We start from the raw sequence: 16,997 nt of genomic DNA on the forward strand, positions 1-16,997 counted from the left end.
TTTAGATAGACCACGGATCTCAAGGTCTGGGTAGTTCTTATTAAATGCTATGCTTGCTAAATGTTAAAATGTAGCACAGTATTTTGCAGACACAGCTTTAAACAGGATGAGTGTGACAGGAACTCAACCTGATAAATGTAGCCAACTGCAAAGAAGTCAATTAATTCAAACAGTTTATATGAGCAATGGCTAAGCCTTCCCTTGGGAATACAGAGCTTTGGATGTGAATTCCCTGTCTCCTTTACTTGCTGCAAATAAATAAAATTACCTGTCAACCACATCTTACTCTTGAGTAGAACACCCTAAGCAGCAAGTCCCTGGACTTCATAACAAAAGTAGTTGTCCATTTTCCTCAATCCCTATTGGTCAAAGTTTGCCTCAAAGAGTATTAAATCCCCGGCATGCCTTGGTTGTGCATGCCTGGGTGACAAACAGATTTCCACTGTATCCCACACTGCAGCATGAAACAATCCCTGAGAAGGTGACTGGGGGGACCTGTGTGCAGAACTGATCTAGGCAGCAGTGGCTTAAGAGGCAGGTAAGCCTGAGAGAATCTGAAGGTATGCACAGATGCACAGAGGAGAGAGAGAGAGAGAGAGAGAGAGAGAGAGAGAGAGAGAGAGAGAGAGAGAATGAGAATGAATAAGGAAGTTTGAATGCTGACAGGATATTGAGGAATTATTGTTTTGTTTTGTTTTTTTTAATATATTTTTATTGATTTTTTTACAGAGAGGAAGAGAGAGGGACAGAGAGTCAGAAACATCGATGAGAGAGAGTCATCGATCAGTTGCCTCCTGCACCCCCCCCACGTGGCAGGGGCCCACAAACAAGGTACATGGCCTTGACCAGAATCGAACCGCGGACCTCTCAGTCTGCAGGCCGACACTCTATCCACTGAGCCAAACCGGTTTCGGCAAGGAATTATTGTTTCATTGTTAACTTTTTGTGTGATAATGGTGTTATGGTTATGACATTTCTTCAGAGCATACCTTTTAGAAATTCACATTGGAATGCTTGTATATGAAATACTATGATGTCTGCAATTTCCTTCAAAATAACCCGGTTGGTAAGGAAGAGTGGATGCAGGCATAGCTGAAATGCTATTGCCCATGAGTTATGTGCTGACTTTTAAAACATTCCCTAACTCTGACATTCCTCTTTCAAAAGGTAGAGCCTAATTTCCCTCCCCTTGACGGTGGGTGGGATGTGGTGACTTGTTTCTAATGATACAGTGCGGTGGAAGTGATCTTGTGTGTCTCCCAACACCGCATCATAAAAGCCATTCAAACTTCCACCATATTCTTTTTTGGACCATTCGTTCTGGGGGAGCCAGCCACCATGCCATGAGGACACTCCAGCAGCTCTATGGAAAGGTCCATGTGGCAAGAAACAGATGCCTCCTGCCAACATCTTATCAGCCATAGGTGAGAGTCACCTTGGGACAGGTCCTTCAGCCCCATTAAGTGAGGCTTCAGATGACTGTAGCCAGCGTGACTGCAGCCTCATGACAGAGCCTGAGCCAGGACCACTCAGCGAAGTCACTTCTGAAATCCTGACCTCCAAAAACTGTGTGAAATAACAAATGTTTGTTAGTTTTAATTTATGAAGTTGGGATAATATTTTACACATCAATGGTCAACTGAAATAAGTTAATAATTATTGAAGCTTTAAATATATCTTTTAAAATATATTTTATTGATTTTTTCAGAAAGGAAGAGAGAGGGATAGAAAGTTAGAAACATCGATCAGCTGCTTCTTGCACACCCCCCACTGGGGATGTGCCCGCAACGAAGGTACATGCCCTTGACCAGAATCGAACCTGGTACTTTTCAGTCTGCAGGCCGACGCGCTATCCACTGAGCCAAACTGGTTTCAGTGTATTATTTTATTTTTGTATAAGTTTGATGTTTTCCATGATAAAAATGAAGTATTGAATTTCTATATTGCATCATCATATAAATTATTTCTGGCTGGATTAAAGACTGTATTAAAAAAAAAAAAAAAAGCAGCTGGCACCGGTTAGAGCGTCGGTCTGCAGACTGAAAGGTCCCGAGTTCGATTCCGGTCAAGGGCATGTACCTTGGTTGCGGGCACATCCACAGTAGGGGGTGTGCAAGAGGCAGCTGATTGATGATTCTCTCTCATTGACGTTTCTAACTCTCTATCCCTCTTTCTTCCTCTCTGTAAAAAATCAATAAAATATATTAAAAAAAAAAAAAAAAAAAAGCAAAAATGCCTAGTAAGCCGAAACCGGTTTGGCTCAGTGGTAGAGCGTCGGTCTGCAGACTGAGGGGTCCCAGGTTCGATTCCAGTCAAGGGCATGTACCTTGGTTGTGGGCACATCCCCAGTAGGGGGTGTGCAAGAGGCAGCTGATCGATGATTCTCTCTCATCGATGTTTCTAATTCTCTATCCCTCTCTCTTCCTCTCTGTAAAAAATCAATAAAATATATTAAAAAAAAAAAGCCTAGTAAACTATCATCTTAGTTACCTCAAGCCAGAAAAAAAAATGTTAAACAAGACACAAAAGGCAGAGACTATAAAGAAAAGGGTGTTAAATTCACCTACATTAAAAATAAGTGCACCCTGAGTGGTGTGGCTCAGTTGGCTGAGCATAGTCCCATGCACCAAGAGGTCACAGGTTTGATTCAGGTTGGGATATATGTCCAGTGGTGTGCTCAGTCCCCAGTGGGGGGCGTGCAGGAGGCAGCCGATTGATGTTTCTTTCTCATTGATGTTTCTATCTCTATCCCTCTCCCTTCCTCTCTCTAAAATCAATAAAAGCATACTTAAAAAACAATGAGAATTTATTGAATTATACTATAAAAGGAGTGAAAAGATGAACTACAATTTGGAAAATATTTGCCACACATCTAATGAAGAAAATGTTAGTATCAGTTCTGCACACAGGTTCACCCAGCCAGTTTGGCTCAGTGGATAGAGCGTTGGCCTGTGGACTGAAGAGTACAGGCTGGATCTGGTCAAGGGCACATGCCCCGGTTTCGGGCTTGGTCCCCAGTGGGGGGCGTGCAGGTGGCAGCCAATTGATGATTCTCTCTCATCAGTGATGTTTCTCTCTCTCTCTCTCTCTCTCTCTCTCTCTCTCTCTCTCTCTCTCTCTCTCTCTCTCTCCTCTTTCCCCTCTGAAATCAATAAAAATATATTTAAAAAGAAAAATGGTCAAAGGATATGAATGCACAGTTCACACCTAGATGGTTAATAAACAAAAGGTTGATCAACCAATATCTGCATGTCTCTGTTGGTCCCCACAGTAATTAACACCACTCCTCCCCATAATAACTAACTGGATTTGGTGTATAAATGCTCCTAAATACTCTGGCTCCCTTGCCTCTAAGGCATGTGTCCTGCACCAATTCCCAAAATTTCCCCTGTGGAATGAAGTTCTGATTACTCACACCAGTAACTAGCTTGGTAAGTACTGACTTCTCTTCCCTTCCAGGTCTTACTTCCTTACTCTCCACCTGCTTCCTGGGGTTAAGACCCATATTGACCTTGAATCCTTGCCACAGGGCTTCCTTCTGGGGGCACCTGAAGTAATAGAAAATTGTTGAAGCTTTCTTGCCAGTATGAGACAGAGTCTGAGCCATGGCTACTCTGTGGGAACTTTCCACATGAAAAAAACAAACAAAAAACAAACAAACAAACTATAGCCTCCCTTGAAATGCATGAAATGAGAGAAGGGGCCTGAGGGCTTCGTGCCAGTCACGAGGATGGGGGCCACACCACTGGCAATGGACACAGACTTCAAAGCTGTCCCAAGCCCAGGACTCTGACTCATGGACTTCCTGAAGGTTTGCTTTCTTTTTGCCCTTAATTAATGAAGCGTGTTCATAATTAATGCCCTTAGCCCTGGCTTGCTAGGGTTCATAGCTAAATGCTCCTTGTGCCTTGATCCATTTTTGATATGCTGAGTTGGCTTCAGCCTGTTTAACTTGGTAAACACTGCAATCTGGGCCACACCTTTAGTCACAGCCCAGGCTTTAGGTCAGCTGGTTCTGCACACAAGGTTACCTGCCACCATCCCCCATCTTGGGGTTCCTGCCACAGTCACAGTACAAGTGTGTGCAAGAACCAATTTGCGGTAATGAAGGCTGTGCTGCTGCCAGTGACGTCTCAGATAATGAGTTGGTGCCAGTGGCTGGGTAGCAACATGAGATGGGGACTTCTGTGTAGGCCTCGCAAGCTTGATCACAACACTTGTAACACAGGGCCTTAGGTAAGCACTAGAAACAGAGATGGTGATTCTGGTGGCACCAGGACAGTGGGCTTTGATGGAAGTTAGCTTGAGCAGGAAATGGCTTGTCTATGAGCCAAAGCAGGAAAGAAGGAAATGAACATCTGTGGGTTTGCCATATTGTCTCAGAATTAATATCTTCTGTCATTACTCCCAAATTTAGGGACTTATAACAATAACAATTTATTATTCTCCGTTTTTTCTTTAAAAATTTATATCAGAGAGGAAGGGAGAGGGAGAGAGAGATAGAAACATCCATGATGAAAGAGAATCATTGATCAGTTGCATCCTGCATGCCCCACACTGGGAATTGAACCCACAACCTGGGCATGTACACTGACCAGGAATCAAACTGTGACCTGGTTTATAGGTCCATGCTCAACCACTGTGCCATGTCGGCCGGGCTATTCTCACAGTTTATATTGAGTCAGAGATTCAAGGGCAGCTTTACTAGGCAATTCAGGCTCAAGGTCTTTCATGAGGTCACAGTCAAGATATTGACCAAGAACACTGTCATCTGAATCCTTGATTGAGGCTAAAGGTACACACACACACACTCACACACACACAACTGGCAAGTTTGTGCTGGCTCTTAGTGGGAGGCCTCAGTTCCTCCCAACTTGGGCAGTTCTCCACAGGCTGCTGAAATGTCTTCATTACATGATGCTGGCTTCCTCTAAAGCAAGGGAAAAGAGAGGAAGTGAGGAGAGAGAGAAAGGGAGGGAGGGAGGGAGGGAGGGAGGGAGGGAGGGAGGGAGAGAGAGAGAGAGAGAGAGAGAGAGAGAGAGAGAGAGAGAGAGAGAGAGAGGTTATCCTGTGTATGACCTCACCACAGAGGTCATATAGCCCAATTCTATAACATTCTATTTGTTAGAAGTGAGTAATAAATCTGGCCTTCTAGAAAGGGCCAGAAAGGGCCTGCAATCTGGGCATATGCACTGACCAGGAATTGAGTTAAACTCCAACATATAAAGGGCATAATAAGGAATTTGTGGACATTTTTTAAAAGCACCACATTGCTGTTAGTTCAATAGTGATGATAACTTGGATTATAAGGTCTTTTCAGCTTCTATTTCAGACTTTATTTTCTTATATAATCAGTAACGTACAAAATCATTAGTTGGGATATAGTATGGTCAACTCAGATTTTTAAAAATAAATAATTAGAACACACTGCCCTGGCTGGTGTGCTCAGTAGTTAGAGCACCATCCCTGCTTGTCCCACCTCTCTCCATTACCCCATCACCGAAGGGTGGCAGGTTCCCTCTCCACCTTGGGTGGAGTGCGTGCGGGAGGCAACCAGTGGATATGTGTGTGTGTGTGTGTGTGTGTGTGTGTGTGTGTGTGTGAGTGTCCCTCCCTCTACTCCCTTCCTTTTACTCTCTCTGAAAAGCAATGGAAAGAATATCCTTTGGTGAGGGTTAACAATAACAACAAAAATTAGAACACTGATCTGTCCTCAATAGGAGGAAATCCAGTGTTTTCCCCTTGAATCCCTTTCTTTTCCAGTGAATTACCCAAGAAACCTGGGGCTTATTCAGTATAAAGTTGCCAGTCTAGCTTCCAAACAAATCAGCCTAGCCAGGGCTGTGCATCTAACTTGTGAAAGGCAAGATGTCCAGAGGGGACACTGGCTAAGAAGCCATCCCATTCATCTCCAGGGAGGTGGTGGAAAAGGAATATTGCCAGGTAGGGTAGCCGTGAAAATGCTTTGTTCTGGTCTCTTGCTGTGGGGCGTTGAACTGACTGGCAGATGATCTGCTAGCCCTCTGGCTCTACCACCACATTTGCGCTGATGCAGGCTTATTCCTGTGAGATGAAAGGCTACTCCTACTGGCAACTCTGGTTCCAGCCCTCCTCATTGGCCTGGACAAGCCTTTCTTAGAGCTATGCTGTAGTGGGAGACTCTTCTTAAACAATCCTTCCTCCCCCTTTTCTTCACAGCTGTCAATTTTTATTCCAGTCTCTATCCTCTCCCTGCCTTTTCTGGCTTCCTTCCCCTTTATCATTCATAGACATTTTCCCAATAATGTTTAATATTGGCTGCTTCCCATACGTACGCACCCCAACCATGGCCTGCAACCCAGGGACCTGAATTGAACCCAGGACCCTTCAGTCCACTGAGTCAAACAGGTTAGGGCAAGTGCTCTGCCTTTAAATTGGTGATCTCTTCCCAAGGTCTTGTCCCTTGAGCTGCTGTAAAGGCTACTTCCTGTTTTTGTGGGGCTTGTCTATGGAGGCCACCAGGAGCTCTGCCAGCAACTCAGGGGACTAACCCTGTGCTCCCAGGGCAAGGATCCCTAGCACTTTCCTTAGAGCCTGCCAAGAACTATCAGGATCTTATGTTTGTACATTGACTTACACCTCACATGGGAGCTGCTACCCAGTGGAGATCCATTGCTATCTAGAATCTTCTCAGTTGTGTTTGTTTCAAACTTTCAGGATCAGCCTTTTTCACAGACAAAAGGTAGGTGAGAACCTGACAGCCATAATCAGGAAATGACTTTGTTCTACGTAGACTAAAAGTATAATAAGATCTGTTGATGGTTAGGAAAGGTTAGACAGCTGACCAGATAGGTTTTCACCAGGGCAGTATTCATCTGTGCTCTCTATTGCTCAATAAATATTTGTTATATAGTATACTATTGGTTCCTTTCCTAAATTTATTTTTCCTAATCTTTTTTACTGCTGTGAGTGTTGGCTACTAATGATATATGTGCATAAAATGCTGGCCTTGATATGGGAGGGGAGTGGACTGACTGTTCTCAGGGAAAGGGAGGGAGGAAGAGACTGAACATAAACTGTGCACCTATGGATGAGGACAATGGGGGATGGGGAGGGGGCGGCGGGTGGGGTGGGAACTTGGTGGAGGAGGGAAGAAATGAAGAACCTTAGTAATAATATGAATAAAGATTGATTTAAAAAATAATAAAAAATAAAAATATCTGTGACAGTATACTCAAAAAAAAAAAAAAATGCTGGCCTTTTTGCCTCAAGGTGAGATCAACTCCATGGTACCATTTATGATCCAGGGATCTCCATAGGATCAGGCTGAAGCTAAACTCCAGATAAGGCCACAGCCTTGCTTAGCTGCCTTTCCTGCTCTGTCCTGCTTTCCTCATTGCCTGTCTCCTGAGAGCACTCCCAATAAAGTATGCACTCAAACCCTGTGTCAGGCTTCTAGAGAAACTGACCTAAGACACTGCCTGAGTAAAAACCAAGGATTATAAAACCCACCCATGTCCATGACCTTGAGATGATGCAAGCAAAGAGAAAAAATGATTACATAGAATCAGAGAGATTCTATGTAAAAGGGCCTCACAGAGAGAATGCTTTTCTTGAGTAAACAACACACATACATACACAAACACACACACACACAGCCCTGTGACTCAGATGGTTGGCGTATCATCCCATACACCAAAAAAGTTGTGGGTTGAATTTCCTGTCAGGGGACATACCTAGGTTCAGGTTCAATACCCAGTTGGGGCACATATGGGAGGCAACTGATCAATGTTTCTATGTATGTAAAATCAATAAAGACATATCTTTGAGGATTAAAACACACACACACACACACACACACACACACACACACACATTGGCAGAGGTACTTTCAAACTATCATAGTGCATGCAAACCTCCTTGGCCATGCAGTTGGTGAAGACTCTTATTTAGAGTCTGGACTTAGAGCAGTTCCAGATTGAAGGCTAGAAAATACTTTGCTATTGGCATTAAAGTTTCTAGGACCTGGAAGTGGCCACCCTGATAAAGACTAGTACGGTAGAGAAGAAGGTGGCATGGAATTTCAGTTAGAAAAGCCACAAAACCTTAATGATAAAGCAAGAGTCCAACAGAAATACTTCTGGAGCTGCAGTGACTTCTTCCATCAGGAGCAGGTACAACTGGCCAATAAGATCAGAACCCACTTTGTATTTTATATATGACTTATTGTACATTAAAAATGTATACATAATTATTTCACCATTCTTAATCTAAGTTTACATTTATTTCTGTCTTTGCAGGAAGCAAGTTACAGAGTAACTTGGTAATCTACTGCTGCTTCAAACTGTCCCAAAACTTAGAGGCTGAAACAAGTACACTTATTTATTTTGCTCAAATCTGTAATTTGTGGTGGGTTCAGCAGAGATGATACTTCCCTGCTTCAAAAGTATCTGGGGTCTCAACTGGGAAGACTCAAATAGTTGAGGCTGGGGTTGGCTTCCTCACAATATGGCAGTCTCAGAATAAGTAGCTGAACTTCTTTTCTGGCAGCTGGATTTCCCCAGAGCCAAGTGTTCCAAGACACTGAGAAGGAAGCTGCAAGACTTTGTATGACCTCGACTCAGAAGTCCTAGCACTATCAGTTAGTCTATTGGTTAAGCAAACACTAAGGCCAGTCCAGATTCAAGGAATTGGGAGGGGGTGATTAGGCCCCATTTCTCCATGGAAGGAGTGTTAAAGAATTTGCAACTAACTTTAATATACCACAAAGATAGGAAATGTAGGAAACTCTTTGACAGCAATAATAAATGAGAAAGAAGATAGTAATACTTCCCTTCATAGGTCAAGGTTAGATTTTGTTTTAAGGAAAAGATAATTTGAGGACGTTTGGAGGCCAAGGAAAAAGAACAAGAGGAGGGAGGAGATTAAGGAAGCAAGAAAGAGAACGTTTGCTGCGTCAAGCAAGGTTCAAGGGCAGCTGTATTTCTCTTCTGTGTAGCCAAACCATTTGGTTATCCATGAGTGTTTGGTAAAATAATGTGAAAGTTCACAGCCTGGGTTTCAGTTTTGCTGTGGGGAGTGAAGGCAAGTCTGATTTCACTTCTGGTTATCTATTGCTGAGTAACAAACCTCTCTAAAACACAGAGGCTTAAAACAGCAGCCACTTTATTATCATTTCTTAGGATTTTGGAGAAGGCATAGGAGGAAGGACTTGTCTCTGTCCTAGGTTATGAAGAACAATCCAGTTGGCTTCTTCCCTCAATGGCTGGCCACTCAGTTGGGATGGATCTGGCAGGTTCATGTGTCTGGGGTTTCAGTTCTTGGTGTTAACTGGGTCCCTACTTTTCCTCAATATCATCTCTCTATAGCAAAGTAGAAGAGGGGGCAGGGGAGCAGCTCAGAATTATCAAGAGCTCATCATCAAGATTGCCAGGAGCTCTTAAAGCTCAGATCTGTAACCGGCTCATGGCCACTTCTGCCACCTTCTTCTATTGGCTGAGACAAAGGTCGTCGATTCCAAGGTCAGGGACCACACATGTTATACTGCCAGGAAGCATGTTTCATAGGGGGACCATCAAAATAATAAACTGATAAGAAGGGGTCTACAAGGAAACTTGCGCTGGCTGAGGGTGCTTCTACTCCTCATTTTATGCTGCCCACTCTTCAGGGATGATTGGAGGGCAAATAATGGGGAATAAGATAACCCCAATTTTTCTCCACAGAAGGGGGTCCGGTTTGCTTCTGGATCAGCCTGAATCAAAGGAAACGGTTAGGCTGTGTGTGTACTCGTTTAGTCTATTAAGCGTGCACGGAGCACAGTCTGCGCACTAGGTACCTAACACGCGTGTTATTTCGTCGTCCCTGTTTCCCAGAGGAGAAAGCAGAGGCCACAGCACCACGACGCGGCCTCCTACGCCCTTTTCACCCCGCAGTTAGAGTTGGGACAGAGCGATGACGGGCTCCGCGGGCTCCGCGAGAGGGTCGCGCTCCCGCCGGCCCGGCTGGGCCAGCAGCTCGGCCGGCTCCCGGGCAGCAGGGAAGGGGGCAACCCCACCCCCACCCCCACCCCAGCTTCAGGGCTGCTACCCCGCGGCCGCCTTCCAGGGCGAAGCGCAGAAACCAGCCCGCTAGGGGGCCTTCGTACCCGGTACCCGGTACCCGGCCCCCGGGGTGGGTGCTGGGGGGTTCCCGGGATCCGCAGACTCAGCGTAGGTCGCGCGCGGTCGGGAGCTCGGGGCGCGACCGCCTGAGACTTGGGCGCCCACTCACGCACGCGTGCTCGCGCCGGCCGCGCGGCCCGGCTCCGCCCTCAGGATGGGCCGCGGGAGCCACCGTCCGCGGAGCCCCGCCCCGCGAGGCCAGGCGCAGCGGAGCCGGCCGAGCCGTGTGTATGTGTTCTCGGGGCGCCGTCTCAGCCCCGGGAAGATGGTGGCGGCGGCGGCGACGACTGAGGCAAGGCTGAGGAGGCGGACGGCGGCGGCGGCGACGACGACGACAGCGACCACGGGCAGGGACGGCGGCGGGCCGCTCCGCGACAGGGTCGCAGCCGGAGCCGGGGGACCGGGGCTGGGGGCCGGGCTGCGCCTCCCGCGCCTGCTGCTGCTGCTGCTGCTCCCGCCCCTGCTGCTGCTGCCCGGGGCTGCCGAGGCCGCGGCGGCGGCGGCCGTGGTGTCGGGCTCGGTCGCCACCGAGGCCAAGGAGTGCGACCGGCCGTGTGTCAACGGCGGCCGCTGCAACCCTGGCACCGGCCAGTGCATCTGCCCCGCCGGCTGGGTGGGCGAGCAGTGCCAGCACTGCGGGGGCCGCTTCAGGTGAGTGAGTGGAAGGCGGTGTGGGAGGGCCGGGCCCAGCCAGGGGTTGAAGGCTAAAGGGGGGCTCCAGACGGCTGCAGGCCCGAGGTGGGTGCCAGACAGAAAGTGAGGAGGTGGGGCCGCCCCCCACGGTGTCTGAGGACCATTTGCTCCCGGGGAGATCGTCGTCTGTGTGGCCTGGGGTCTTCCTGTCCTGGGCGATGACAAGGTTCGAGGCAGAAGTGGGGCGCACCCCAAAGGGGTTTGGGTGCGGCGAGCCACCTGGGGGAAGGAAAAAAAAGCTTAGGGTCCCAAAATGTATCAAAGCCTGTCTCTGAAAATGGGCCTCTTTCGGATAAACGAGGTGTGAAAGGAAAGGGGAAAAGGGGAGAGCCAGTCTTACTTAAACACTTGGTTTGAACATGCCCTTGTTCCCTAGGGCCTGATGAGTTAGTTCCCCGACTGCTGGATAGACGAGGCACTCTGAAAAAAAGAGGGCCTTGGGAGTGATTTGTTGGCTTGAGGTTGAAAGGGTAGGATTGCGAGGTATTAGAGAGAGAAGAATCGATGATTGTTGGCTAAAGGAAAGTGAGGAAATTAGCCCTTTGAAGCTCCCTGGAAGCCGCAGATTGAAAGAGGGTCTGTCGGTCAGGGCATTGAAGGAGGTTCCTGTTTGCCCTGATTTCTGGGGAATATGGAGTTCTGAGTCGGCCTGGTTCAGGGCAGTACCTCTTGGAGAGATCACTCATTAATTAATTACTAGTTATCTTTTATTTGCTTCAGTTGTGCAAGGATTTCCAGATAATGCACACAAATAGATTAGCCAAACTTTGGCCTAGTTCACAGGGAATATAGCAAGAACAAGATATGTACACAAGTAACCCTAGTCATAGGGGAGCTAGAGAGCCCCGCATGCCGTTGATAGATGTCTATTGAACATTTAAAAAAAAAAAATCCTCGCGGGAGGATATGTTTTTATGGATTTTAGAAAGATAGAGGAAGGGTGAGAGAGAGAGAAACATCAATGTGAGCAACATTGATTGGTTGCCTCCTGTCTGTATCCCAACTAGAGATGGAGCCCACAGCCTAGGTATGTGCCCTGACTTGGAATCCAACCTGAAACATTTGGTGTATGGGACGACGCTCCCACCAGTGGAGCCACCCGGCCAGGGCTTTATTGAACACTTTTGATCTCAGATGTGGAGGAGTGAGGAAATACGAAAAACAAGCTAGACAGGGTCACTGCTTTCATGGATCTTACATTCTAGTCAGGTATCAGGCTGTTAACAAGTAAATGTATAATTGAAAGAAGAGACTTATCCAATAATCAACTTAGTATTTTGCCTAAGGCCATGGAAATGAAGAGCAGGGGACAAAGAGAGGACCTGACTTAGTTCGGAATGTTAAGTTTAGCGATTGAATAAGTGACTTTGAGTTGGAATCTGGCAAGACTGGGAAGGTAGGCAGGGGCCAGGCCATGTGGGTCCCTGTTGATTGGGTTGAGAATTTTGACTTTTAGCCTGTGAAGAGTAGAATGGTCTTGTTTTCATGACGTTATAGGCTTTTTAAATTGTAATGGCCTTGAAAGTGAGGCTAGAGCATTTTGATTTTGGGGAGCTTCCAAGATCAAGTGAATGAGTGGTCCGATCAGAAGAAAGTTCTTTCAAGTTCTGAAAACCTGGCATGCCGTGGTAGGCAGCGGGGGACTGTAGTGTGGGGAGGGAGATGCATAGCAAGATCAGTCTGTACAGAGTAGGTGGACTCACTTTAAGCATAAGCGATGGTGGGCCACCAGGTGGGAACAGTTAGTGTGGGTTAGGACAGCAGTAATCAGTAGAATATGAAATAGGTCCTAAGTGGTATTGTAGAGATAAATGACAGATCTTTCTTGGAAACTGATTTGCTTTTGGGAAGAGGGGGGATGCTGAGGGGAAGAAAACTAGATTCTATCTTGGGCTATAGGGAAGATAGTGATACCATTAAGAAACACAGGGGCATAGGAGGAACGGATCTGAAATGTTTAATTTTGCACACACTAAGATGCTTTCAGGGTATCCAACTGGTAGGACAGGTGTAAGCATTGGTGTTATCTATATACTAGCTGCCTGGTGCATGAAATTTGTGTGGGGGGGTGGTGGTGGCGGGAGGGAGATGTACCTCAGCCTGGCCTCCAATATGGGACCCCTCAGGGGATGTCTGGCTGCAGTTTAGGCCCGATCCCAGGAGTCCAGGACTACTAGCTCCTAACCACTCACTTGCCTGCCTGCCTAATTGCCCCTAACAACTCTGCCTGCTGGCCTTCCCGCCCCCCAACTGCCCCCCTCTTCCCCCCTGCTGGCTTGATCACCCAACTATCCTCCCCTGCTGGCCTCATGGCCCTCAACTGCCCTCCCTGGCTGGTCTCCCAGAAGTTCTCCTAGTCTACTTAATATAGATGAAGGAGATTGCCAGGGAGATAGAGCAGATCTGAGGGTTCACATAGAAAGTCCAGAGGATTAGAGAAGAATCACTTGTTATGGGGAATAGGCAGTCCTGACACTGGCTGTCTCGGATGGTGTCACACTTGAGTGAAGCAGCACCCCTGGTTATTGTGGACACTCCATTTGAGCCAGTTTGAGCTGGTATCAGTGTCCTTTCCTTTGACATTGGCCTTGATAATTTTATTATATTTTGTGTGCTTATGGCATTTGCATCTTTAGAAATGAAAGTAAGAGAAACTTATATCTCTGACCTTTAAAAAAACTTTTTAAGTTTTAGTTGAAGGGTAATTTTTAGGGGAAGAGTGAAGTACTGGCTTTGATTATAGTGGTATGTATCTTGATTTAACTGATAAACCTACTTGTTGTTAAACTGAGACACATAAAAATGGACACCTTTCTGGTTTGTATTGGCATCAAGTTGGTGGTGGTGTTTTTTTGTTTTTGTTTTAAAGCTTTTTAGTTCCATAAATCCCATATTATAATTGCTATTATAAGGACTCTTTCATTAATTGAAAGGAATGTAGGATAATAAGAGGATTAGATTTTACTGAAGTTATCACTAAGTGCATATTAAATGCCAGGGACCTGATCAAGCATTTTCTTATACATTGTTTCATTTAATCTTCAGGACAACTCTGACAAATAAAATTTGATTTTTGTGTGGTTGTAGTTAGAATATCACTTGATTTTTTTCCCCCCAAATGAAAGATACTACAAAAATGATTAATTGCAGAGAATAAAGTTAATGGTGCCATTGTAATAAAAATAACGATGGAATCTTTGGTGGATGATTTCTAAAGCAGTACCACTTTCATTCATTTTTATGTGAATTTTTATAATTTAGTGACTTTTTTTTTCTACTTGTGTCATCACCATAGAAATATTTCTTAGGAGAATAAATATCAAGTTAGAGAATAAAGATATTAAGTCCATTTATGAAATTAATATGCATTTAACTTTTTTTTGTAATATATTTTATTGATATTTTACAGAGAGGAAGGGAGAGAGATAGAGAGCTAGAAACGTCGATGAGAGAGAAACATCGACCAGCTGCCTCTTGCACACCCCCTACTGGGGATGTGCCAGCAACCAATGTACATGCCCTGGACCGGAATCGAACCTGGGACCTTTCAGTCTGCAGACTGACGCTCTACCACTGAGCCAAACCGGTTTCGGCTACATTTAACTTTTTAAAGTTCTTGCTATACAAAACTTTTGGGAGGATAGAATAGAATAACGTAGTGAATTGGAGCCTTGCAGTTACCCATGATGTTGAGTTACCTTCTGTAGAAGAAAAAGAAGTAGGCAGTAATTTAACAGTAGAGGCCTGGTGCACAGGTTCGCGCAATGGTGGGGTCCCTTGGCGTGGCCTATGGGGATCAGGCTGAACCTTGCAGTCCAACGCTGTCTGCTGCTCCTGCTTATCTCAGCCCTGCTATGCCTGCTGCCACTGGTTGGTAGGCCCCCTTTCTCTCTGCTGTGGTCTCCAGGCTGCGGCGGCCAGCTGTGAGCCCTGCGCCTGGCGCCCATTAGTCAGCTGAGTGGTGCTCCCACTGTGGGAGTGCACTGACCACCAGGGGGTAGCTCTTGTGTTGAGCCTTTGCCCCCTGGTGGTCAGTGTGCATCATAGTGAATTGTCAACCGGTCATTTGATTGCTTAGTCATATATATATATATATATATATATATATATATATATATATATATATATAGTAGTAGCCCTGAGCATGAATCTGTGTGCTAGTAGCTTGCTAATAGCTCACTGCTGTCCTCCTGTAGCTGGACAACATACATACATACATATTGGATGTATGTTGTATGTCCACCTGTTGTCCTGCCCTCTTGTAGCTCCCCTGCGCCCCCATAGCTTGCTGCCCTTCCCCCTCCTGTAGTTCTCCACTGTCCACTTGTAGCTCGCTGCCTCACCCTCCTGCTGATCCGTGATCCAGTTGTTACTACGTGGTCAGTTGTTAGTTTCACGGTGTAATGACCATTTGCATATTAGATCTTTATAATATATTGATAGGATACTAGTGGCTCAGTGCACAAAATTTGTGCAGGGGTGTGTGTGCGTGTGTGTGTCCCTCAGCCCAGCCTGTACCCTCTCCAATCTGGGACCCCTTGGGGGATGTCTGATTACTGGTTTAGGCCCAATCCCACGGGATCTTGCAATCTGGGACCACTGGCTCCTAACCGCTCACCTGCCTGATCACCCCTAACCACTCTGCCTGCTGGCCTGCTCACCCCCAATTTCCCCCCACTGTCGGCCTGCTTGCCCCCAATTGCCCCCCACTGCTAGAATGCTTGCTCCCAACTGTCTCTCCCTCCTCCTCCCCCCGCCAGCCTGATTACCCTCCTGGCCTGATTGGCCCTAACCAACTCTGCCTCAGCTCCCCCACCTTGGCTTTGTCCAGAAGGACGTCTGGAAGGTCTCCCGGTCTAATTAGCATATTGCCCTTTTATTAGTATAGATAGATAGATCTGTTTGATCTGTTTTGTGCCCGGCATATACAGTAACTACTAGTAGTAGACACAGCAGCAGCTGTTACCATATGTCTAGCATCCATTTTTTCCAGGTGTTGTATTAAGTACCTTTTAGGAATTATTCCTTATAATCCTTAGATTGAAGGTATCCCATTTCATAGATGAATATAAATTCAAATTATTTGCCCAACTTATAAACAATTGTGGTTTGTACTCAGGCCTTGTCTAATTCCCAAACCCATGCTTTCCATTGTACCATTTGGCCTCTCATTTTTTTCTGAGTCCAGTCACCTTTTATGAACATTCTTTGGAAGGGCTGACCTAAATCCTTTGAGAATCACCTTGAGCTTCTTTTCCAACTTGGGCCTGGCAGAATGGCTCCCATAAAGAAGGGTGGAGAGTAGAAGGAGGACCGTTCTGCCATCAACAAGGTAGTGATCAGAGAACATACTATCAATATTCGCAAGACTACCCATAGAGTGGGTTTTAAGAAGTGTACCCCTCAGGCTTAAAGAGTTGGGAAATTTACCATGAAGGAGATGGGGACTCTAGATGTACACATTGACAGCAGGTTTAACAAAGCTATTTGGGCCAAAGGAATAAGAAATGTCCCATACTGTACTCAGGTGTGGTTGTCCAGAAAATATAATGAGGATGAAGATTCACCAAACAAGCTCTGTATGTTGGTTACCTAAGTACCTATCACCACTTTAAAAAATCTGCAGTTAGTATGGTTGAGAACTAACTGCTGATTTTAGAATAAAGTTATAAAACTGTCCCTCAAAAGTCATTTTTGCCTATATTACTGCCATATATCTTTTGTCCTTCTCTTTCTCCTAAACTTCATTGTCTTATTTTCTACTATTTGCTGGGCATCTTTATTGGGATGTTTTAATGTCACCTCAGAATGAGCCATGTCTAAGACCAAACTTCTTTTTTTTTTTTTTTTTTTTTTTTTTAATATATTTTATTGATTTTATACAGAGAGGAAGGGAGAGAGATAGAGAGTTAGAAACATCGATGAGAGAGAGTCATCGAACAGCTGCCTCTTGCACACCCCTCACCGGGGATATGCCCGCAACCAAGGTACATGCCCTTGACCGGAATCGAACCCGGGACCCTTCAGTCCCCAAGCCGACGCTCTATCCATTGAGCCAAACCGGTCCCGGCAGACCAAACTTCTTATCCTCATTGAAATAGTAGTCTTTTTCTTTGCACTTTCTTATATCAGAAGCAAATCTGACTTTAGATAAACAACAGTAAA

General features: G+C 45.8%; 1 protein-coding gene and 1 pseudogene across 3 annotated transcripts in view; both read left to right on the plus strand.

The window, feature by feature from the left end:
- Positions 1 to 10,319: 10,319 nt before the first annotated feature.
- ATRN (attractin) overlaps positions 10,320 to 16,997 on the plus strand; it is a 113,482-nt gene continuing 106,804 nt past the window's right edge. Inside the window, exon 1 of one of the 3 annotated variants that reach the window (XM_036419804.2) lies at positions 10,320 to 10,790. In XM_036419804.2, coding sequence (XP_036275697.1) covers positions 10,405 to 10,790 — 386 coding nt within the window. In that variant the 5' untranslated portion in view covers positions 10,320 to 10,404. The remainder of the gene's footprint in view (positions 10,791 to 16,997) is intronic. The other 2 variants (XM_036419807.2, XM_036419806.2) reach the window with 2 other exon arrangements.
- LOC118708417 lies at positions 15,743 to 16,663 on the plus strand (annotated as a pseudogene).

The sequence above is a fragment of the Pipistrellus kuhlii genome, unplaced genomic scaffold, assembly GCF_014108245.1.
Source record: "Pipistrellus kuhlii isolate mPipKuh1 unplaced genomic scaffold, mPipKuh1.p scaffold_m20_p_6, whole genome shotgun sequence".
In the NCBI taxonomy this organism is placed as follows: Eukaryota; Metazoa; Chordata; class Mammalia; order Chiroptera; family Vespertilionidae; genus Pipistrellus; species Pipistrellus kuhlii.